The 26,318-nt window shown below is 41.2% G+C and overlaps 1 protein-coding gene across 2 annotated transcripts in view; it reads right to left on the reverse strand.

Moving 5' to 3' along the window:
- The window catches only part of MSRA (methionine sulfoxide reductase A), a 333,781-nt gene that overhangs the window by 67,250 nt on the left and 240,213 nt on the right, over positions 1 to 26,318 (reverse strand). For both annotated transcript variants that reach the window (XM_074338344.1, XM_074338345.1), the window contains exon 5: positions 16,201 to 16,307. In XM_074338344.1, coding sequence (XP_074194445.1) covers positions 16,201 to 16,307 — 107 coding nt within the window. The remainder of the gene's footprint in view (positions 1 to 16,200; positions 16,308 to 26,318) is intronic.

Consider the following 26,318-nt stretch of genomic DNA (forward strand, 5'->3'; position numbering starts at 1 on the left):
AGAACTAGGTCACCTACCATCACTAAGCTCTCTCATGAACTGATTAGTAGACAATTAAAAAGTGGCTTGGGAATGCAATTTGCAAATGGATGGTGCTACAGAAAGAAGCAAACATTCCACTTTGGGGGAAAAAAAAAGAAAAACATATGCTACAAACAAATTTTAATCATCATAAATCATGCTTCAGTTTATTCAACTGTAATAATACTATTTGTTGGCTCATTATGAGGTTTCATACCACCTTGAAAACACTGATCACGCCTGCGTGACGTACAGCATGGATTGTTGGGTCTGACATGTAAACTAATTATATCCAATTTTTGCTCTGCCTTCAGCCTGCTGGGAAGGTAGACAGATAGGGTGTTCGCCACGAAGCCTGGAATCCCCTTGCTTTGCTCAGTTGCGCAACCAGCTTGAAGGTTGTCAGAAAAATGGAACCATTGAGGCCATAATATGGGGAGAAATTGGTAGTAATTCCTAGGAGTGGTGACTGCTATAATATTATAAATGTACACCTCCAAGAGTTAGTTGATTGAAGCTAAAAGAGGAATATAAAAATTATTAACAATTCAGGGGGGTTCTATCAGAGTGTCATTGTGCCTAATATTTATTAAATGCTTACATAAGATACCATTCCCTTTCTGTACATTGTCTCCTTTAATTTCCCAAGCAAGCCTATGAAGCAGATATGTTTATTATCTACATTTTACATAGGAGGACATTGAGGCCGGCGAAGTTAAGAAACTTGCCCAAGGTCACACATGGCACAGCTGGGATTAGAACCCAGCTTTCTTTCACTTGAGCCTGTGTCCTAAGCCATTAAACTGAGGCTTAAGGCAAGCAAGCCCAGTGGTCAGAAGCTATAGGTTATAAACTCAGTTTGGTGACTGGTCTCTCAGGCCTTCTCTAAGAGCCTTTTCCAGCTGTATTGGTGAGTGATTCAATGACGCCTGCTTTATCTCTGTGCTTCTCTGTGAGACAGATCAACAGGGCAGGACATGACCTGTGCACTTAAAGGTCAACAGTTCAGTGTGGTTCAGGGGTCTTTAAGGTCCCCAAGATGTTTCTCAGGGTCCACAAGATCAAAACTGTTTTCATACTAATACTCAGGTGTATCTCCATTTTTCACTTTCATTCACTCAAGAGTATAGTAGATGGAATTTTCCAGAAGCTACACGAAGTGAGATGATATCATTCTGATGGCTAATGGTATGTGTGCTTTTGTGTTTTAAAAAAATCTCAGTTTTAATTTCTAATATGGTAAACATCAATAGATATAACCATCAAAAACAGAAGTTCATTGGGGTCCTTGATAATTTTTTAATCATTTAAATAGGTCTTGAACCCAAAAAGTCTGAGAACTACTATTCAAGGTCACGCCTATTAAGGTCAATGGAAACAAAACAGTCTAAAACCTCAAACACTGGAGAGCAGAACTTAAGGAACCAGACGACGGGTGCTTTCCTTTTGCTTTTGCACAGCTGATTACTAACACGCTATTTTAATGCCTTGACTTGAACAGATCCAGCTGACTCACACAGCACAGGAGGACTAGAGTGGGAAAGAGACCTTTTGATGAGGACTTGGTGGGTTAACTCTTCCCTAAAATCCTTAGCCATAGATTGAGAGCCCACCACTGAGTAGGCGTAGCTTATGTCAGGGCAAGGAATGTGCTGGCAGAAGACTGAGTTATAAGCGCACCTCAGTGAGCAACTGCCCTGACCCAGGCCTTTCTCATCAACAGCTGAGTGTTCGAGATTGGCTCCCTTGACCGAGTCATTGCCTCTCTGTGCCAGTTGCTGACGTAACTGAAGACTTTAATAGAAACTGAACATGATGTGCCAGGATGGAAAGAGCATGAAGAGAAGGGAAGACAGCTGACATCGATCAAGCCCTCCTGCAAACCATGTTATCTTATTTATGCTACACAATAAGCTTCTGAGGTACATAGGATTAGCTCCCTTTTGGTTAAGTTAGTTATCCAGGCTCAAAAAAACTAAGACGAGGGAGTAAGGATTGACCCCCAAGACTAAGGACTCGTCCACTACACTAAGGTTCCCAAACCTGGCTGTGCATCAAAATCACTTGGGGAGCTTTAAAAATTTCACATTTCTTGGCCTCACCCCTAAAGATTCTAATTCCGTCTGTGTGGGTCGGGCTCTGGAATTCACAGAACCTGAGTCGACATCTAGCTTGGCTTTTAAATAGCTATATGATTACTTGGATAAGTCATTTCACACTGGAAAGCCTTTTCTACACCAGCACTACCACCTGGCTTTCTTTTCAGGAACATTTTTTAGTTTCTCAAAGAAACAGTATTTTTATTATAGTATCTTGAGCATTGCTGTTCACGTGAAGCTAAGTGAAGACTAAGCCGACAGAGAAGCAGACGCAGATGCCCTTCAGGTTCTGAGTGGCCATGCACACGGCGTTTTTAGATTTTGATTCTGCATTTGGGTTTCCACAACATCCCTTCCCCCACAATATGCAGGTTCTTGGTAAATGCTTTCGAAATGAATTGAAATGTGACCGTATGTAATCCTCACAACCTTGCAAAATAGGTTTAATACAGACCTTCCCTGTCGTGATTTTGTGGTATGTTTCTATTTTGACAGTGTCCAAACCATCCCAAAATAAGTAAGTGACCAAAATAAGTCTGCGAGAGGGAAGTAGAGGGGAGAATAATTTTTAAATTTGTCTCACTGGCTCTGGCACAAATCCCCTCCTTGTCCTTAGTTAGCCAGGAGCCTTTACTCCTCTAAAGGACATTGTGTGTGGTGCTTTTAGTCAGACCACAGCCACAAGCAACACCCGAAGGAACAACATGTTACATTTCCTCAAGCCATTAGCCCCTGATCTTGACAAATTAAACACTAGTCACACATTCTTATTAAATGTAAAATAGGCACGATGAAGCATGAGCAGAAATGGGAGGAATTATCTAATACTAGCCCCCCTTCCCCACATATAAATCTGTCCAGGAACCTACCATGGCTGTGTGACAGAATGGAAAATGCACGCACAGAGTTTGGAAGCAAAGAACCTGAGTGAGTATCCCAGGCACACTCATTTGCAAGTTGTGTAACCTTGGAAACTATCAGCATCTTTGGTCTCCTGTAGAGCAAGGATTTGGAGGAACCACCTCAGGTGCTCACTGGGAGCAGCAGATGAGAGAATGTTCATGAAAGGTCCTTCTCTACCTTCAGCTATGATGATAGGTGCTGTCAGTGTTGGCCAAGGTGCAAGGTCACCAGCCACAGCCAAATCCCAACTGGTACTGGGCTCTGAGGTTAAAGGTCCTGGGTGTGGCTGGGGCACACAGGTCTCCATCACTCATTGGTGGGGACCTCAAACCCCGCCTGGAGAAAGGAGCCCAAAGACACAGCTTCGGTTTGGCCAGCAAGCCTTTCATGGCACTTCTCTACACCTGTTTGATTAGCCAGATGCAAGACCAGGCCTTGAGGACATTGATTCACTTGGCCATGGGGTAAGGATACGACTAACCTACAGCTATGAGGCCAGAACAGTGATTCCAATCCCATTGTTCAATTCCAATGTGACTCCAACAAGAGGAAAATGATTTTCAAAACAATCAGGTTCAGGTGTAGATTTAGAAATGGAATGCTGTCCTCTTTTCGTTTTACAGTGACAGGGTAATGGTCAAGGTAAATGGAATCTGATAGAGGCTTTTATTCTGACAGCTTAACTGGGGCCCAGGCCCTCTCACTGTGGGGATGGCTGAGAGTAGAAAGGGTCATTCTGTGAATTTCAAACCCACACAGCACAAAGGAAAAGAGAGCTCAGAGGAGTTCAAGGTGAAGGAAAAGGCAGCCCACTTTTCTTTACGTGCTCTGCTTTTGTCCTTCACACACTTCACACTTGAGGGAGAAACTAATGACATTGACCTTGGGGCCCCCATTCCGCTTGGTGGTGTACACAGCTGTGGCGGGCAGTCTCTGTGGGCCTCTGCCCCCTGCAGCATGCTCTGTTAATGTGGCCAAGCTAGCAGCTGACTGAAAACAGTGGCAGGCGGGCACTAGGCACATGACCCCTGACACGGTGGGCCTTTTTTTCCTCCTCTCCACCAGCAGCCAATGGGTGGGCTCACTCCACCGGCTGCCATGGCAACGAGAAGGCTGCTGTGCAGTGCCCAGAACAGATGTCACATGAGCCAAGATGAATATGGTGGGGGTGGGGAGCATGTGGTAGGGGTGGAGGGGGACCGGGGGATGCATTTGGAGCTAAATGGTCCCACCAGAGGGAGTGAGGCATATTTTGAAGTAAGTGCAAAACGGTAACATCTATTTTCTTTCCTTTCCCTGGCCTTTAAGTTCTAAACACACATGCACACACACAAATGTCCTTTTCATCTCCACTACTGAGGTGCTGCAGCTCTCTGGCTTTCATGGCAACCATGAAAGCTCTGATTTCTCAAAGCCTTAAATGAACATCACCTCTATCGCAGAAATGCAAGCCGGGGTTTAAGAACAGGCTGGGAAGCCCTGTTGAGGTGAGCTGGAGAGAACCACACGGAGCGGGGACAAAATCCACAGGAATTTTAAAGGCAAATGCACTGCCTCTGTAGGCAAACAACAAACCCTGTTTCACTCTGGTCGCCACTAAAACGGAAGGGCTCCTACTTGCCTCTGCCCTGGCTAGGCTGTCTGACTGTACCACTCCTAACACCATTTTCTATAGACTAAACCAGGGCCAGGCTTACAAATCTATCTGCCTGAGCAACAAAGGCTCTTCTGTTGTCTCTACAATAGATCCTATCCTAGCTGAATTCAAAATGTTTCCTCTGCCTTTCATTTATCTTCTACTGAAATTAGCAAGTAGAGCATGTGTATCCAGGCGCACCAGAGAAACCTACATTTTAGTTGGTAAGATACCAGCGATACTGGCAGGCAGGCACTAGACATTGCAGGCCTTTTTCCCTCCTTGCTCACAGCCAATGGGCAGAAAGCGAATCCTGTTCCCCTTATCAAACCGCGTGAATGAGGGAGACAGGAGAAACGTATAGGTCTAATCTGATGGATGGAATGCGCTGAATGTGTCAGAGGATGGGAAAACGTTGCTTAGAATTATTTTGCACCTGTGCTTCATTCCCCCCACAAACACTCATGGAGTGCCTGCTTAGTGCAAACGATGCAAAGCAAGTAAGATTCTACTTATAATCAAGAGGGAAAAGAAACATGGAAGCTCTTAGAATAGGTTGGGGCCAGCTGAGCATGGCAAACATGGAGGGAGGCAGGCTCTGCAAAGTGTCCTGGGTTGTGGGGAGATGAGAGTGCATAGTCTGTGACAGACACTTGACATGCATACCGTTATCGTATAATGCTTAGAACACCCTAAGAAGTAGCCATTATCCTATTTAACAAATCAGGAAACCCAAGCTCAGAGGGGTTAACAGGCCAAGGCCGTACCATAAGCAAGTAGCAGTGGCACTATTGTCCCAAGTCATCCCACCCACCTCCATGGGGGGTTTTGTTCCATCAACCAAGTGACACATTGCTGCAAAAGTGCAGCTGTGCGTGTAGGCACCATCTCCTGGTCTCCACCTAAGCAATAAAGTCCATGAAATCGTGGACTTTCAATACTCACTGCACATTTCCTAATACACGGTGAAACAAACACATGACTATTAAAATTTAAAAGTTTCATCTGGATACACCCTAAAGTCATCTTGTGTACCAGACGGGGTACATATGTCACACTTTGGGGGCCACTGCATTTTCTCATGCTGGCTTTGAAAGATGAGTACTAGGAGTGTGGCCTGTGGACAGTTTGAATTCACTCAAATGTCACCCTATGTTGGTCAGGGTTATTTTGTATATATACCGCCACTAAAATGAAAATGTCTCCGAGGGCCTCACGAGAATGCTTTCTTCTATTACTATTTGGGCCAGTAAGTGGAATCCTAGGGTGCTTGCAAAGCACTTGAATGAGAAGCAGTGAAGGTGAATAAAAGACGGATGTCCCAGCAATGCCCATGTCTGCATTGCCCCTAGAAGCTGCCACCGCAGGCTAAACTCCACCCCAGGGACGTGCTTCTGTGCCATTGCAGCAACAGACTATAACCACCAGAGGGCAGTAACACAAACCAGATTTTTCATTTGGACCCAAATGTGGATGCACGCAGTTTAATAATATGTAAAGCCTATTATTACAAGCTTCTCCTCTCCCCACCCCCTATTAATGAACAAATGCCCAGGGGTAATGCAGATATTTCTAAATACAGTGCAAGAAAGGGCAATCTGTACTCATACACAGGGAGTCTAACACATAGTAATAAGTGGGAATGAAAATAATCACCCAGGTGCAACTAAACCATTAAGACTAAAAATTTAGCCATCCAAATGCCTGCATACACAGAAATAGATATGACTGCCTCCCAGAAATGGGCAGTTTTAAAACATTTATTTTATAAGTTTTTATTTAGAGTTCATAATAATACCTGTAATGATAACCACAAAGCTACAAGAGGGGTAGGAGAGGATTTCATCTTTATAGCTGAGCATACAAAGGGGGATTTTTCTTTTTGACTAAGATAGGTAAATGAATTATTCAGGGCCTTTCCAAAGGCATTTAAAAACCATAACTCCGTGCCTCAAACAATAGCACAAATTAAAAAAAAGTTTTTTGTTTTTTGCTTTTTTTTTTTTTTTTTAAAGAACTGGCTAATCCCTAAACCATAAAATACCAACTGACATTTACCTATGACATTAACCAGGGTCCTTTGATGCAAATAAATGAATTTTGGTGTTGGTGAAAGCAGAATCTTTCACTGCTATTACTGGTTTTAACATCACCGCAGAGAGAATACAAACAGACTGATGGGGAATACTTCTGGTATGCAACCTACCCATTTCCCTGGGAACAAAGAAACAAAAATAACCCTGCCATTTTCTCAATTCATGACAGAAAGGAAGATCCCCCGATCCTATCTTTTCACAATGGTTTGAAATTTGAGGGCCTCAGGACAGGCAGGATACAGACAGCCTTGTCTCTGGAGTCACCCATTAAACCCTGATATTTATGAAAATGCTTGACAGATTACCACAGACTTCCACACAGCGTGTGAGGAAAGCATATGGAGTTCAAAGTCAAATGACTAACTCTCTACATGTCCTACGTGGGTCATCTTGGGAATGTGAATGAAGCCCTCTGAGCTTCAGCTGCTTCCTAAGGCAGCAGGAGAACAGATCCTGATCTACCTCCCAGTGTGAGGCTGAGGGGCACTCAGGTAATATAACAGCACCAAAAACTGTTAAGATTTATTAAAAGTTTTGTTGTTCTTATTTTCCCCATTTTATAGACGAGGAACTGGAGCTTGTCCAAGAAAAGACTTGTCTAAGATCAGTCAGTAAAGGCAGAGCAGGACCCCAGCCATGTGTTCTCCTCCAAGGCCGTGGTTCTTCCCACCCCTCCATGGGCTTCCATAACAAAGTACCAAAGACTGAGTCGCTTAAAACAAAAGACATTCATTTCTCACAGTTCTGGAGGCTGGGAAGTCCCAGCTCAAGGTGCCAGCAGGGTAGCTTTCATTGTGAGGACACTTCTCGTGACGTATAGAAAGCCACCATCTCACTGTGTGCTCACATGACCCCTTCTTTGTGTGCATGTGGAAAGAGAGCGAGCGAGCTCTCTGGTGTCTCTTCTTATAAGGGCACTGATCACATCATGGGGGTCCCACCCTCACGATCTCATCTAACCCTAATGACCTCCCAAAGGCCCCATCTCCAAAAACCCTCACATCGGGGGTTAGGGCTTCCACATAAGCACTGGTGGGTGGGGGGACACAAACATTCAGTCCATAACGAGGGGTAACAACGGTCTTCTTTATCCAGCTTCATACATCTTTTCAATTCAGGTCAACAAATATTTCTTGACAATCTGCTAGGTGCGAAGCACAGTACGGGGCCGCAGGGGAAACAGGATGAATAAAAGAACTCACTTAATGTCAGGAAGGTTCCTAGGAAATGGTCTACAAGAAAGAACATTTATGACAGGGGGCTTTTGTGACTGTGTATAGCACAGGTTAGTACAATACACTTCATTTGAAACCTTGATTTTGGCCCAGTGAAACTGATTGTGGACTTTCGGCCTCCAGAGCTGTGAGAGAATAAATTTCTGTTGTTTTGAGCCTTCAAGTCTTTGGAAATTTGTTCCAGTAGCCACAGGACATTATGACAGGGATAAGAAGTCAGATTTGGAAAATTAGAGAAGGGAAGACAATTTCATATGCCAAACACTAACTTTGTCTCAGCAAGTACCGTTTGATGATTCTGATATTTAGCAATTTCTTGTGTCAAGAGAGTTTGCAAACGAGGTTTTGGGGTAAGGAACACTAGGATCAATGCAGTAGTTAATTCCTACAGGTAAATAACACATAGTAAACAAAGCGGCAATTCCTCAAACCTCTGACTTTGGTCTCTTGGTGGCAACAGGGAGTCTATGCAGAAGTGAAATACAAAGAAATATAAAACTATTTTTACAATATTCACTGCACAGCTATAACATTTTCTATGAGGGAATATGGTTCTCATCCTGAGTCCCCAGATCTCTAGACGTTCTCGAGCTTTATTCAAAGGTTCTGAGCTCTGAACAAGAATTAGATGTTAATCCTTAGATAGGCCATGATTAATTAGTCACTCTGCCTAGAAGTTACACGTGTCTTATGAGAAGACAGCAAAATGACTGTGTGGGACCTGGTAGGCTAAGGAGTTTGGATTTTCTTCTAAATGTCACGGGGAAGCCATGGATAAGTTTGACATGGGAAAAGGACACGATTGGAATTAGATTTAGGAAGATGCTCTGGCTGCCCTGTGGGGGTATGTGGTGTGGAGAGAGGTAAGCAGCCCACTGGTCCAGGAGCAGATTACAGTGGCCTGAACTATGATAGTGAACAGGAAAATGAAGAGAAGCAGGCACACTGGAGGTATATTTTAGAGGTAGAATCTAGGCTGATCCGATTAATTGGAGGTGAAGAGTGAGGGAAAGGGGTAAATCAGGGATGAGTCCAGCCTAGGCAAGTTAAAAGATGACTGAGAAGGCCGTCAATGGGTGGGGTGGGGGAAGGAGCTCTGGGGCTTGTTTGGGGGGCAGGGTGGGAATCAAGCCTCCAGCTTAGGAAATATGATGTTGACAAGTAAGTAGAAATAACACACAGGCAATAGAATATGGAGATCTGGAACCCAGAGGGTAGTTCTGGACCAGAAATTTTGAGCACCATTGGTGTAGAAATGACATTTATGATGGTGTAGAAATGACTATGCTAGAAAAAAGAAGCTAAAACTTAATTGGTAGAACAGATAGGTAGGTTATTTGGAAATGAAAGCTGTTTCTCTCTCTCTCTCTCTCTCTCTCTCTCTCTCACACACACACACACACACACACACTCATACACACAAACACACAGTGAGCAGCCAAACAATAACTTGCCAGGGTTTAACTGGAGAGCATGGGGAGTCACTGACTGTTTATTCTGAGTACTTTGGGAAGAAAATTAAATAATCAAAGCTGAACAAAACTATAAAATGAATTTAAAATTTAGGGAAGAAAATTAAATAATCAAAGCTGAAACAATTCTAAAAAAATGCTGTTGTGATCCAATCATTGCATACTGATTTTATCTTTCACTTTATTTGCCAAATAATTGAAATTTAAGATAAAACACGATAAATACCTAAGAGATTATAGCAATGATGAAGATATGGATGGATGGATGGATGGATGAATAAAGAGACTGAGAAAATAATAAAGACCGATTATAAACACTGTTTTATGTTTGCCACATAGTAGGGAATTTAACATCCACCCGAAAAAGTTATCCAGAGGAAGAGTATGCTGTTTGAAGATTTGAGGAGTCAGGAAGGAGGCAGGTCATGTGGCCGGGAGAACAATCTTTAGATTTATGAATTCTCTATCAAATTTAAAGAAACATAATCTATCAGTGATCAAAAGATTTAATTCTTAAATGAGGAAGAGTTGCATTTTCAGGACGTAAGAATCACATGTGCACATTCCCCACCCTTGCCAGAGGCCACAACTCAGTTTAGAATATTAGAAAACGCTTGTCATGACAGGTTCACTTGGGAGGTACACTATCAACATTTGATAATCCAAAAACAATTAATAATACATTAGATTATCCGCTCCAATTAATACCATAAGCAAATAATTCTACCATGAAACTCTGAGGAAAAAACATGAAAACACAGTTAAGAAATGATTACGACGTCTTCATCCAAAGGCAAGAAACACCCCCACATTTTGTGCAAAGTCTTCAGCTCACCAAAGACACGGAGCAGCTGTCAAATTCCATGAGCAGAATCCAGCACTTTCAAGGTCAAGGAGGAAGTATGAAGTTTGTTTCACCCTCACCCTCTTCTGTAAAATTCTCCAGCCTCCTCTAATCTGAATAGAAATTAGCAAACTTCTTCAATCCTTTTCCGTTTCCTAGGCTTGTGGGTGAGCCTGGTATCTACACCCCAGCCAACTTTGCACAAAACCGCAGTTTAGATGGAAAATCACTTCGGGTTTCTGGCTCATCAGCAGTACTACACATCTAATTAGCTCAACAATTGGTCCCTGTGATAAAATCAGCTAATTTTATGTTCAAATGGCTGCTTCGCGGTAAGCAATACTGTCACTCTAAACTTCACATATAAAGAAGTTGCTGAAGAAGCTGATTACTAGGAGGTCACTGGGGGCAAACTAGGGAAGACTATTAAATTAGTAACCTAAGTCAATGTTATAGTTAAGGCATAGGGGTCCCCCCAGGGCTCAAAAAAGATGAATTCCCAGAATGTAGTGACAGGGGCAGATATGCCAACTCTTAAAAGGGAAAATAGTATGTTGATATAAAATGCATAGAAGTCATCTGCAGGATCTCCCTGCTCTTAGAAACAAACCTAAATGTTTATGATGAGATTGCGGAATCCTAGACCCCAATCTACCATGTTTCCCCGAAAATTAGACCTGGCTGGACAATCAGCTCTAATGCATCTTTTGGAGCAAAAATTAATATAAGACCCAGTCTTATATTATATTACATTATATAAAACCCAGTCTTACATTGTAGTAAAATAACATGGGGTCTTATATTAATTTTTGCTCCAAAAGATGCATTAGAGCTGATTGTCCGGCCAGGTTTTATTTTCGGGGAAACACGGTAGTATTGTTAAGAAATGACTCATCCTAGATTACAGACCTCTTATTTCAGGAATTTGTTCAAGGTTACCCTAGATAGAAAACACTGGTAAACCAATTCCAGGGGTCACCTATTCAGTTTCCTCCCCTCTTTCACTCAACTATTAAAGCAACTGGTGGTATGAGACTCTCTCCCTACTCTGTGGGATGTATTAGAAACTACATTATTTTTTAAGGTAAACGTAACAGTACACATCAACTTCTTTATGGTGTAAAAGATAATTCTATCACCTCTCATAGGCATTGCAAATTATTGATTTTTTTTTAAAATTAGCAATTATACCAATTGAATGGACATTTGGAAACCTATGAAAGTTTCAAAACTAGAAACAAGAGATACATGAATGCATATAATTTTACATAAAGATAAGAGAGACACATACATACCTATATCTAAATATATCTATTTTACCTATGTGTATAGATAAATATGGTCAGAGATATATAAATGACCTCATTTAGACTACATTTATATAAAGTGCTTAAAACAGTAATTAGCGTGCAGTAAGTACTCAGTTGGTATTGTTGTTGCGGTTCTATTATCATCATCATTATTACTTAGCTATGTATATATACATATAAATATATTACACAAACTACATGTACATGTGTAACTGTATATTATGTAAGTGTATGATTGTAGCAGGATTCCTGCTGAAAATCAAACTTGTTTTTTCTTTCTCTGCTCTAACAGTGGTGCCAGAAAGTCACTGAATTGTGGTAAACCATCACTGAGACACTGTAGTCAGCTGCCTGGCCTGGATTGGGTGGAGTTGGGTGAAAGACCCCTTGTAGATCGTCATATTGGGCACCTCTCATGCACCAGCTCTGATCCCCCTGGTCTCACCTTTTTCTTCTCCCCCGCTTCAGCGCTCAGCCCTGCATGGACTCTAATTAGCTTTATGCAGGTGCAACCCTACAGCACCCCACCTCACATGCATGCCTTTTGCCTTGTAGCTCCTGCATCCTCCCCCGGGGACACGGTACCCTGGGCCTACACACGTGCAATGCAGAAATGTAGCGTGAACCCACGGGAGATGGCATCCAATGGACATAGGCTTTCCTTCCTCCCCCAGAATAACTGGCCATTTCATAAGGACCAAACAACTGGTTACAGATACCAGGGGCCAACTTGAATTGGTTCTCCCTCCTTTTCTTTTCCACTCTCCCTTCCCTTTACTCCTGCTCCACGGCACCATGTGAACCAATAAGTCCTCACACAGGAGGCTTTGTCATAGATTCTGCTTTCCGTGGGTACCCAGACGAAGATAGAAATCACAGGGGTCACTCATGTGCAGGTTCAGTTAGCTTTCCTGCTCACCAAGGTAAGTGACACAATGAGACACTTTGGTCCCTGAAAAGGAAAATGATTTGTTCCCTCATTGTGTAGATCTGAAAAGGGGGGAAAGAGGGCGGTAGTTCCTGGTGCTCAGGGGGTACAGAAGGATCAGTCCTGACCCCGGGCTTCCTGGAGGGGGCCCTTGGGCAATGGCTGTGCCAGGAATTAAAAGAGCTCTGCACTTGACAGAGCTCAGTCAAAGGGCCCTAGGGCTGTGGTTTACAGTAATAGCTCTTTCCGGTGATGGCTGAAAGGGAGAATATTTGACCCTCATGCTGTGCATCTCCAGAAAGGAAAAGGAGCGAGCAGTTCCTGGGGCAGCATCTCTGATGGCCATGAGGACCTGTGCTCCACGCAGGCCGTGCCCCGGCAATACACCAACACAGGCGTACACGGTTTGGAATCTTGAGTCTCCCAGGCAGGGAGCCAGACTGATACACCCTCTGCCTTCAGTGGAATCCAGGGCCAGTTTTATTTATGTAATCAAATAAAAGAAGCGTGACAGTATTTGTTCTCTGAGTTGGTGATAAAGCTGTTATATATAATTCCCACATGCTTAGGTACAGAACACCTAAAAAGCATTTGGTTAGAACAACTATCTAGAATATAAGATTAAAATTCCCCAAATCTACCAAAAAATAGAGACATTATTAAAACAGTTAATTGATATTAAATATCCAAGTTTTATTTCATATGTGTATCAGTTATTTAATATCAATGTGGGTTCTACTCAAAGCCACAGGTAAGAAACTATTGGGGTAGAAACCAGAAAATTTGGTATAAGTCAGCCTCTTCATCACATGAGAGACCATTTAAACTTAAAAAATCTTCATTTGAATGAACACCAGAATATCATCTCATTTTGAGACATTCTAGAGGGAAATTAATATCCTTCCAGAGTCTTTTAGTGTTACCATTGGTACCTTAAAGGACTGTGAGTCATTACAACATTTATGTGTAGCATTAATTAGCGGTAACTTTAAGTGTCAACTTCTAACATTGCCTTTATCATTCAATACAGTGAAATTAAACCAAACAGAACTAATTTTTCAGTTCTTGCTTGAAGTTGACGCTCTCTCATCTTTATCACTATTCCTAGTGATCGTATCAGAAATATGGGCTTCCTGTACCACATATAAGTTAACCCCCATTTGTTGGGCTACCACCATTTGCTGAGCACCTACTAGGCGCTAGGCCCTGTGCTTTATAAGCATTAGCCCAGTTAATAGTCACAACCACCTTCTCCGCAAGGTAGGAACAGACCATGTTTCCTCCTAGCAACCATCTAGATATCCACATCATGGGTACCTCAAAGTTCACATTTCCAAACTGAACTTACCTCCCCGCCCCCACAAGTCCGCCTCTGTTCCTCCATACCTTTATACAAATCACCACCAGCCTGAAACCTGTAAGTCACCCTGGACTCCTCACTTTCATTTATTCTCCACTCCCAATCAAGCTCCAAGTTCTATGAGTTGTACTTCCTCAATAGCCCTTCATTCCATTCATACTTTGACCATCCTCGACAAAGCGCCCATCATTTCTGGCCTGGGGTCCTATAACCCTCACTCATCTCTCTGCATCCAGTCTTATTTCTCTAATGCCACTAACTTAACCTCAGGGCTTTGGGCATCTACAATATGGAGATAATAATGAGGTCTCTCATCCTTATTATAGGTTTGCTTGAGTAAATAAGATACACGGCTTTCTAAGTGTTAGGTACTTGATAAAAAGGAACACAGCTGACATACAAATTGAGATAACTGGATGCTAGAGACTACATGTGTAACTGTTACCACATCGTGTGTCTAGGTAAGCCCACCACTATCAGAAAAAGCAGGATGAAAAGGGATATGAGAAAGGAAAACTTATAGTTAAAAGCTTTTTAGAATAGAAATAGGAATATACTCCAAAACTCAGCAGCTTAAAAAAACAAGCATTTATTATCTCATGATTTCTACATATAGCACAGCGTAGTTAGGGGCCGCTGGCTTGAGGTCTTTCACGAGATTGCAATCTAACTGTCAGCGGGGGCTACAATCTCATCTGAAGGCTTGACTGAGGTTGAGGGGCTGCCAAGCTCACTCAAGTGGTTCTTGGAGGCCTTCATCCCTTGCCACATGAGCCTTTACACAGGGCTGCCTCACAACATGGCAGCAAGCTTGCCCCAGGCCAAGTGATCTAAGAGATAGTCGGAGGAAGGGGCCCCCAAGAAGGAAGCCACAATCATTAATAAGCTCATCTCAGAAGTAATATTCCATCACTTCAGTCATTTGGCAGGAATGAGTCATTGAATCTAGCCCATACTCAAGGAGAGGAGATTACACGTGGGCAGAGACGCTGAGGGCCATCCTAGAGGCTGCCTACTATTGTCACCCAGGTAGACATCACAGCCTTAGGGAGGGAAGGGGGGCATGTTAAGGAATAAATGAGGGCCCATTAGCATCTCCTTTAGCCCTCTCTGCTTTTCTGACATGAACTGACCATGAGTTGCATGTCCTGCTACTTTTTCATCAGTAGATAAACTCTTGTCCTTGCCTCCTTCTCACTGCCACCTCTGCCACCATGGGGAGTAGGTGGAGAACCCTCACACTCCTGGGAACTGCTGCATATTACACTATTTACATAATTCTAAAGTAGAGCAGCATTACAGTAGCAACTGGCTAAATGTTGTTAAATGTGAATCCAAGTCAGAAAATATAACAATAATTAAAATGTAAACATGATCACAAAGTCCTAAAAATTAAAGCAACTGAGGTTATTTTTAAAAGGGCTAAACTTCTATTGAAGGAGATTTTTTAAATATAATAGAAGTTACCAGTGAAAATTGTTTTATGATGTAATGTCTATATTTCTGAGAAATATTTGTATTATAATTCAATCTACTGGTATGAGCAAGAGAGAAAGAGCATTACGAGTTGAATTGTGTGTGCCCCCCAAAGAATTGTTGGCGTCCCAACCCCCAGCACCTCAGAATTTGGAGGCAGGATCTTTACAGAGGTAATCAAGTTAAAACGGGATCATCAGGTTGGGCCCTAATCCAATATGACTAGAGTTGTCCTAAAAAGGGGAAATTGGGACACAGAAACAGACATGCATAGAGGGAAGACGGTATGAAGAGACACAGAGAAAAGAGGACCATATATAAGCCCAGGAGAGAGGCCTGGGGCAGATCCTTCTATCACAGCCCTCAAAAGGAACCAACCCTGCCAACGCCTTGATTTTGGACTTCCAGCCTCCACAACTGTGAGACAATACATTTCTGCTGTTCAAGCCACCCAGTGTATGGCACTTTGTTATGGAAGCGTGAGCAAACAGAAAGAAAGAAAAAGAGAATGATTCAGAGAGACAGGCAGAGAGAGATAAAGAGAGAGGGAGAAAGACTATATGTTAAGTGACATATTCATCCGAATAAGTTGATTTTAAAGAGAAATGCATAAGGGCCTATTCTTAAAATCTCATTTAGCACATTTATGGAGCAGAGTGGTTCTATTCCAAGAGGCTAGCAGAAATGACCCAAAAATGTGCAACTGGAACACAGTGCTAGGTGAAATGAACCAGATGCTCCCTCTACAGGAGGGCTCACCCAGGCAGGGCCAATGGCGGGGGGCCGACAGCGGAGGGCCAGGAGTGAAAGGAGACCCTACCTTCTGGTAGTCTTCTTTGGACCGCAGGGCCACCTCCATGTGCGTGGGGGAGGTCGGATAGATGGCTGAACGGTACTGAGAGCCGTAGTCGTTGCCTTGGCGCATGCCTGGGAAAGTGGAAAGCAGAAAGGATTACTGGGGTGGACTGGACCACAAGGCCAGTGTCACACGTTCTCTGTGACTTGTGTGCAGAGAGCGGCTTTCAATTTCATCTTGACACCTCTCACCTTAAATAAGCATGAAATGTGTCTGTTTTGCTTTTCCTATTTTAATTTTAACAAATATCTCCACACTTACATAAATTCGTCACAATCTTGGATCAGACCAGGTGCTCTATAAATATGTATTTTTCTGTGTAGATATTTAAATCATAACCTATTCCATTTATTACTTGCAAAGCACCGTGATACACATTATTTCTTTGGGTCCTAATAAGACACCCTGTGTGGCAGGTATTACTGTCCCACACTTGGCAGATAAGGAAACAGGATAATGGACTGGCATATAGGAGGTGCCTATAAATGACAAAGTAATGGATACGTGGCGAGTTTAAAGAGTTGGCTAAGGTCACATCCCTCATCAAAGGAAGACCTGGGACTTAAAGTTAGCGGAGGGCACCTCCCAGCCTGTTGCAGCAGCTCAAGTGTAGATGGTGGCCAATTTCTAACTGAATAACTTAGTCCCCAAAGTTAAACAGCCACAGGCTTAATATAACTCTTCATACTGTTGTGAAAATAAACTTCTCATGTGTTTCCTTCATCATGCAAGAATCAGTTTCAGTTTTAAAAAGTGTTCCCAAACTCCTCCAATAAAAGAGTCAGTCTTCCAAAAGGAACAGCTTGGTATTTTCAAACTTAAATACACATGCGAATCACCTGGGCATGTTGTTAAAATGCAGGTTCTAGTTCAGTAGGTCCAGAGTGAGCCTGAGATTCTGCGTTTCTCACCTGGGTGGTGCAGTTACCAGACCACACTTTGAGTCGCAAGGGTTTAGTGTTTGCCCAGATATTTTCAAGGTTCCTGTATAACCTGTCAGCAACATTTTAATGCCAGTAACAGAGTGAGGAAAACCTGAATCTTCTAAAATACTCTTTCTCAGGTACATCGTAGACAAGGCTCCATCCACCCCACCAGATCATGCACGCGCGTTTCATTGAACTTTTTTTCAGCCTTTAAGACTTAGCATTTGACCTCTGCAACACCTTCCCGAAACATCCCTCACAGCTGTGACAGTCACGGACTCCTTGGGTCTCCATTGGGTCTTGCGGGTCCCTCTCTTACAAGTTTCATCGCACTGCACTGTCATTGTGTGGTTGTCCCTCTTCCCCCTCTGTGAGCCCTCAGAGGGCAGAGCTTTACAGCCATAGCACCTGGGATAGCACCAGACAGATTTACTTCCACAAATATTTGTTGCATGAAGAATATGAGTTTATATCTTATGATTCAAGGCCCTGCAATCAATACTGGAGTGTTTTGTCACATTTACCTTGCAAATGTAAATTCAAATGTAAATAAAATAGTCTTTCTTAAGAGCTGGAGGAAATAACTACAAATGAGCTCATACAATTGACCAGTAGAGGTTAAGGGCAGTAGTTGAGGACACCAAGGGTTTATTATGGCAATTAATGGATGGACAAGCTAGAATTCATGACCAAAACTGCAGACCAAAAATAGAGGTTTAAGTAGTAAACTAGTAGGATTTAGGGTCAAGCCATAGGCTATCTATGATGTGTATGTATATATGTGTGTTGCGGGGGGGTTTCTGACGTGTACTTATTCACACCCCCAGCTTAGCTGACTTCCTAGAAATCCCACTCTCCCACCTTCAGAATTCCATCCTCTCCTGGATGCACAAAAGCTATACGGGGACCAGGAACTAATTAGTGGCTTAAAGAGCCAATACTAATAATGACACCAAAATATTAATTTAATAATATATAATAATAAAAATGAATCAGCCCATGCCTCTAATAAACACTGCATAATACCAAATTAAAATATCTAATTCATTTCTGTGTAAACTTACATAAGTATTATAGTACATAGTATATATTATTGCAGCATAAATATTACTTATAGTTTGTACTGTATAACTATTATTATAATATACACATTATTTATTAAGCACCTAACACGTACTAAGTACTTTTTCAGATGCTGAGGATACAGCAATAAATAAAAGCAAACCCCCCCTTTCACAAAGCTCACATTCCAGTGGAATCAAAGAGCCTGGATAAATATACATTCCAGAACGACACTTTGCCTTCTTCAATTTTTCCTCCTTCACTTATAAGTAGGGCTTTTCTTGCATGACTACTTCCCATCCTTTTGTGCACAAAGACATGATAGTAATAGCATTATTGTTCCTTCTGAAATATTCTCCACGAAGAAAAAAGATTGCTAGCTGGATGGTTTTTGGTAAAATCTGAGCCCTCCCCATTCAGCACAAGATATAGAAAAGCAGGGTCTATGTGTGGAGTTGTTTATATATATTTAAGTTTTCTTTCTTTTGAGAGAGAAATTAGTATGTGAATAAAAGAGAATCTGCAGGTGTGACTTATTCATATTCTCAACGAGTTTTACTAAGATTCTGTATGTCTTATACACTGAAGACAATAAATAGCTGTGTGTTTGGTTGAAGGTCTTTGAATTAGCAGAGGATCATGGGAAATAGTTGCTTATGCATAAAAAGTGGCTTTTTAATCAAAAAGGATGGGAATAATGAAGAATTATTTCAAGGAAATGGTATAATAAAGGGCTCTTCCACTGGTAATATTTTCACAATAATCTGGTAGACGAAGTGCACAATGAAATCCTTAAGCTTACATCCATATTTAGAGCTTTCTTATAGTGACATGACAACCTAACGGGTAAAAAGATCTGGAAGATTTCACAAAATTGTGTGGTTGGGCAAAAAATAAAAAAATAAAAAAGTACGTCATTCTAGGTAAGTATGTAAGGCAATGCATTTCTTTTAATTATCTTTTTCTAGATTATTTTTTTAAATGTATTTTTCAGTTACAGTTGATATACAATATTATATTAGTTTCAGGTATACAACACAGTGATTTAGACACCAAGTGATCACCTCTGTAAGTCTGGTACCCATCTGACACCATACATAGTTATTACAATATTATTGACTATACTTCTGTGCTGTACTTTACATCCCCATGACTATTTTTATAACTGGCAATTTGTACTTCTTAATCCCTTTCACCTTTTTTCCCCATCCCCCCAACCCCCTCCCATCTGGCAACCACCAATTTGTTCTCTGTATCTATGAGATGTTTCTGGTTTGCTTGTTTGTTTATTTATTTATTTATTTATTTATTTATTTATTTTTAGATTCTACATATAAGTGAGATTACATAGAATTTGTCTTTCTCCATCTGACTTACTTCACTTAGCATAATACCCTCTGTCATCCATGTTGTCGCAAATAGCAAGATTTCATTCCTTTTATGACTGAGTAATATTATATTATATATATGTAGCACATCCTCTTCATCCACTGAATAAAATACCTAGGAATAAATTTAACCAAGGCGGGGAAAGACTGTATTCAGAAAAGTATAAGACACTGAAGAAAGAAATTAAAGGAGACATAAGTAAATGGAAGCATATACTGTGCTCCCAGATTGGAAGAATTGAAATCATTAAAATGTCCATATTACCCAAAACAATCTACAGATTCAATGCAATCCCTATCAAAATACCAATGACATTTTTACCAAGGCAATGAATTTCTATAAAAATCAATCCATGGATTATTTATGTAATTAGAGGTTGTTCTATGACTGCAATCCAGGATAGGGATTTATGGACCTTTCTCTGAAGCCATGATCCCTTTAAATTCTGACTTGATCATCTGTTAATTGTAATACTACAATACTGATATGGCCCCTGTCATTGTTGTCTTTATCGTTTCGTGCAGATATGCGCTGTCCCCTACGCACTCTGGGCAGCTTTCATGACCAGTAACATCGTGTGCATTATCCACAGCTTTGCACCTTTCCCTTAGCACAAACTCAAACTGACAACTCATCCACAGCATTACTTACAGAGTTCCAGCCACCACTTGCAGACAGAAATCTTACAGAGCTGAATTTACAGTCCTGACCTTCTAATCCCAACCTTTCCTGAATGTTCTAATGAAACTAAAAGCTTCCCATATAAGAAACAATACAATATTGTGAATACCAATTTGTGCTTTCTAATCCCTTCACCTTCTCCTTCATCTCCACACCCCTCCCAACTAACCACCATCAGTTTTTGTTTTTTTCCTCTATATCTCTGTGACTATTTCTGTTTACTTTGCTCATTTATTTAGTTCTTTAGATTCCACATATTAAGTGAGATCATACGGTATTTGTCTTTCTCCATCTGACTTATTTCACTTAGCATTATGTTCTCTATGAAAGACAGTTTGGGGAATATAATCAATAATGTTGTAAAGATTTTGTAGGGTGTCAGATGGCCACTTGTCTTATCAGGGAGACCACTTCATGGACAACGTAGATGCCTGACCACTGCACTGTACACCTGAAATGCACTGTACACCTATACAGTTGAAGCTGAATAATACTGAATGTCAACCATAATTATATATATATATATATATATATATATATATATATATATATATATATATTTTATATATATAAACAGGATATAGAGTACAGCATAAGGAATAGAGTCAATGGAATTGTAACACCTATGTACAATGTCAGAGGGGCAATAGATTGGGGGATGGGGGTTATCATTTTGTGAGGGGTGTAAATGTCTAGTTATTACATTGTTTTGTATACTTCAAACTAATTTTAAAAAAGAAAGGAAGGAAGGAAGGGAGGGAGGAAGGAAGGAAGGAAGGAAGGAAGGAAGGAAGGAAGGAAGGAAGGAAGGAAAGAGGAAGAAAGAGAGGAAGAGAGGAAGAAAGAGAAAAGAAAAGAAACAATACACATTCTCTCCCTGGTCACTCTGGCTTATCCCCTGCTTAGCCAGGAAGGAAGACAAGAAAAGTGCTGAAGAGCTACAGTAGGGGATGGAGAGAAAACATCAAAGCCTTTATTCAGATTTCCTTGAATCTTAAGTGATATTGTATAAGACATTAACTCTCTCTGGTCTACTCATGAATAAGAATGTTAATTTGATTGATTTTTTTTTTCCATTAAAGCTCATCCTAAGAAAAAGTTATAATATCTTAAAACAAAACCATACACACATATTCACATACTTCTGTGTGTGTTTGGTTAATTTCAATGCATGTACCTTTCATTTCACTGATGAAGGGGCTTATTAAATGGATAGGGTCTTGAAATTTGGAAGCAGATGGTTCACTGGGAAATATGATTTGATGCTCAATAGACTGAAAAACCCATAGAACTGTGGATATTCTTTTCTTGTTATTTTTAATACATTGCGGTTACAGATGTTTAGCATCATTAAACTTTTCACCATTTCTTTCAACCTCCATTGGTTTATGTTATGAATGCAAAACAGTAATTCACATGTGAGAAAAACCTGTTTACTAAATCTCTTCTAAGAAGCCGAGGACTTAGAGCTATAAGATCTTGTTTTTTAAGTCTGACTCTGCCACTGACATGCTTTATGCAAATTACATAATCTTTCTGAGCTTCAAACTTAATTTGTAAAACAGGGATTAGAAAGTCCTAACCTCTGGATTTATTGTGAGGAGTAAATAAGATAAAACCTGTAAAGCACTTTGCTGACTATAAAAAATTATATAGGTGTTAAGTACTTTTGTTTGTATAATAAATCTTAGAATACTTCAGAATTACTAGTTTGAAATAAAAATAACAAATGACATCACACAAGATACTTTAAGAGTAGCCATTTTCTCCCTGAAAAGCACTATTTGTATTAATCTCTGATATCCACACAGCAGAGGTCACACAGATAAATCCAAAGAGAGGATCAAAATATATTTTATGTGTGTAAAAATGTACTATTTAATTTTTAACTCTTTTATTACATCTTTTTAGCAGAATTACCATCTTTAACTCTGCTAGTCTCCAACCCAGTTCTTCATTTCAATGGAAAACAAACCCAAGAAAGAGAACAAAATTCTCTGTGTGAATTCTCCTACCCCTGCCCCTACCCATGAAGAGCTTTGCAATGCAATGTCCTCACTGTCCTCACAATGTCCTCTGATCTGAAGTTTGTAAAAATCAGGTCTGTTGGTATAATCTTATATCTCCTGAGCTCATGCCCACTGGTGTGCTTCCATCCATTTATCCATCCTTCCCTGTCTCAGGAAAAATACTAGGTATTGGGATTCAGCAATAAGACACAGTCTCATTTTTCAACTAGGTCACCTTCCAAGTACAGTAAGAGGAAATCGATAGAAACCAATAACCATAATCAAGTGTTAGAGCTGTGTCTTACTATGCTCAGGCTGCTATAGAAAAATACCATAACCCATAAACTGGTGGCTTATCAACAATAGAAACTTATTTCTCACACTTCTGGAGGCTGAAGTCAAGATACCAGCCATTTTTTGTCTGGTGAGAACCTTCTTCCTGGTTGCAGACAGATGTCTTCTTGCTGTGCCCTCACATGTCAGAAAGAGGGTGAGCTGGATCTCTGATCGCTTCTTATAAGGGCACTAATCCCATTCATAAGCCCTCATGACCTAATTACCTCTCAAAGACCCCACTTAGAAATTCCATCACATTGGGAATTAGATTTCAACATATGAAGTTTGGGGAGATACAAACGTTGAGTCCATTGACAAGAATTTATGTACAGATTAGAAAAATACAGATTCAGATTTCTGGTCAAGATGGTGGAGTAGGTAAAAGCTGTGCTTACCTTCTCTCTTGACCACATCAAAATTACAACTACACTATAAAACAACCATCACTGACAATTGCCTAAAGTCTTGCTGAACTGAAGCCCTACAACTAAGGGCATAAAGAAGCCACCTCGAGACTGGTAGGAGGGGCAGAGATGCAGAATGGGCTGGTCCTACACTCACGTGTGACTATTAAAAATCAGGAGGGATATCTCAGATGTGGAGTTCCGTCCCCTCCCCCACCCAGGAGGAACAAGGCGTCCCAATGCCACACCAGGCTCCCCAGCCCAGGGTTCCAGTGACAGGGAGAGAAGTACCCATAATTTCTGGTTGTGAAAAACAGCAGAGATTGTATCTGAGTGTGATGGATGGCAGCTATAGTCCCAGGTGCTCCTCTTGGAGGGACTTATTTGCTGACAGACTCACTCACTCTGAGCTTCAGTGCTGGGGCTGCAGCTCAAAAGACACCAGAGACATAAGGGGAGGAATTGAATTGTCGAACTTCAGGGTGAGGGCTGGAGGGGCAGCTTTCTCCCAGATAGAGGAGCTGGCAGGAGCCACTGTTTCTTTGGTGATCCCTCCTCCCTCCTGGTGTGCAGACACAGGCAGCTGCCCTATCTGAGTCTCCATCAACCTGGCTAACACTGTTCATTCACCATAGCCTGGTGATTCTGATACCCCACCCCACCCAACATTTGGGCATACCCAAGCCATTTCCAGTGGCTTTTTTTGTATAAACTGCCTGCCTTGGCTCATGCTGAAGACTTTCCTAAAGTCTCTCAAAGATTCACAAAACCCAAACAAGCAGCATTTGGCTTCAGCATGTCCCGTACCTCTGGCTGAACAGCCCAAAGCCCAGCACTGGTGGCAGCCAACCTTGGTTCATGGGTTGGCCTCTCAAGGCACCTCCAAGCACAGCACAGGTGGTAGCCATCTGTGTATTTCTTTGTGGTTCATGCCAGGTGGCCCTGGGCAAGGCACAGGCAGCAGCTGAACTTGGCCTACAGTGGGTCCTCTCTTAGATGTCCCTGGGGTTGGCACGCCCAAGGGCCAGCTTTGAACAGAGCTGTAGCATCACCTGACTACCTCCAAGGATGACACACCCAAAGGATACCCTGAGCAGGCACCAGAGTCCTGCTAAAGCAAATCCTGCTCCATAGGTTTAGCCCCTCCACAACAGCTCCTTCACTGTAGTCATGGCCAGTCCTCACAACCAATGAGCCGGAGGGTCAATCCCTCCCATTGATGTGCAACAGCAACCAAGGCTCAACTATAACAAGAAGACACACACAACTCACACAAGAGACACACCTGGAACACATAGCTTGTGACCAGGGAGAATGTGCCACTGGGCCCCACAGGGTACCTACAACATAAAGCCACTCTACTAAAACTGAAAATCATAGCAGCCCTACTTATGAGAAAAAAACACAGGGAGGCAGCCAAAATGGGGAGACAAAGAAACATGTGCCAAATAAAAGAAGAAAACAAAACTCCAGAGAAAGAACTTAACAAAATGGAGACAAGCACCTACCAGATACAGAATTCAAAACACTGGTTATAAGGATGCTCAATGATCTCAAGGAGAACTTCAACAAAGAGATAGGAAACATAAAAATGGAGATAGAAAACATAAAAAGAACTAGTCAGAAATAAAGAATATAATAACTGAAATGAAGAATAGATTACAGGGAATCAACCGTAGATTAGATAAAGCAGAGGATCAACTCAGTGATTTAGAAGAAAAGGTGGCAGAAACCACCCAAACAGAAGAGCCAAAAGAAAAAGGAATCCAAAAAAATGAGGATAATTTAAGGGGCCCCTGGGACAATATCAAGTGTACCAACATTTGCATCATAGGAGTACCAGAAGGAGAAGAGAGCAAGGAATTGAAAACCTATTTGAAGAAATAATGACAGAAAACTTCCCTAACCTGGTGAAAGAAATGGATATTCAACCCCAGGAAGCACAAAGGATCCCAAACAAGATGAACCCAAACATGCCCACACCAAGACACATCATAATTAAGATGCTGAAGGTTAAAGACAAAGAAAGAATCTTAAAAACAGCAAGAAGAAAGCAGTTAGTTACTTACAAGGAAGCTCCCATAAGACTGTCAGCTGATCTTTCAACAAAAACTTTGCAGGCAGAAGGGACTAGCAGGAAATATTCAAAGTGATGAAATGCAACGACCTACAACCAAGATTACTCTATCCAGCAAAGCTAATATTTAGACTCGAAGGACAGATAGAGAGCTTCCCAGGCCAAAAAAAAAAAAAAAAAAAAAAAAGCTAAAGAATCTTACAGAGACTTCTTTCAGACCAAAAAAAAAAAGATCAAAAATATTAATAATGAAATGGCAATAACTACATATCTATCAGTAATTATTTTAAATGTAAATGGATTAAATGCTCCTATAAAAAAGACATAGGGTGGCTGAATGGATAAGAAAACAAAAAACTGGGGTGGTGATACTTACACCAGACAAAACAGACTGTAAAACAAAGGCTATAACAAGAGACAAAGGATCTAGTAATCCCACTTCTAGGTATTTATCAGAACAAATCCAAAATGCTACTTCGAGGGGATGTATTCATCCATATGTTCATTGCAGCGTTATTTACAATAGCCAAGATATGAAAGCAACCTGGGTGTCCCTGAATGGATGAATGGATAAAGAAGAGGTGGTACATACATACAATGGAATATTACTCAGTGATTAGAAAGAATGAAATTTTGCCATCTGTGACAACAAGGATGGACCTAGAGGGCATTGTGCTGAGTGTAGTAAGTCAGAAAGTGAAAGACAAATGTCATATGATGTCACTTATAAGTGGAATCTAAAGAACAAAATGAACAAATAAATAAAACAAACAAATTCATAGGTACAGAGAACATTTTGATGGTTTCCAGATGGGAGAGGGGTTAGGAAGAAGGGTAAAAAGGGAAGGATTAAGAACTACAAATTAAACTGGTTGTTACACACTAGTCATGGGAATGTAGGGTATAGCGTAAGAAATATAGTTAGTAATATTGTAATAATTATGTATGGTGTCAAATGGGTACTAGACCTATTTGGGTGATCGATGGGAGGGGGCAGGGTGAAAAGGTGAAGGGATTAAGAAATACAAATTGCAAATAACAAAATTGTCAACGGGATGTAAAGCATAGAGAATATAATCAATAATTTGGTAATAACTATGAATAGTGTCAGGTGGATACTAGACACTTCTTCAATTATATAAATGGCTAACCACTATGCTGTACACCTGACGTAATGTACAGCATAGGGAACATCGTC

The sequence above is a fragment of the Rhinolophus sinicus genome, linkage group LG07 (genome assembly GCF_036562045.2).
Source record: "Rhinolophus sinicus isolate RSC01 linkage group LG07, ASM3656204v1, whole genome shotgun sequence".
In the NCBI taxonomy this organism is placed as follows: Eukaryota; Metazoa; Chordata; class Mammalia; order Chiroptera; family Rhinolophidae; genus Rhinolophus; species Rhinolophus sinicus.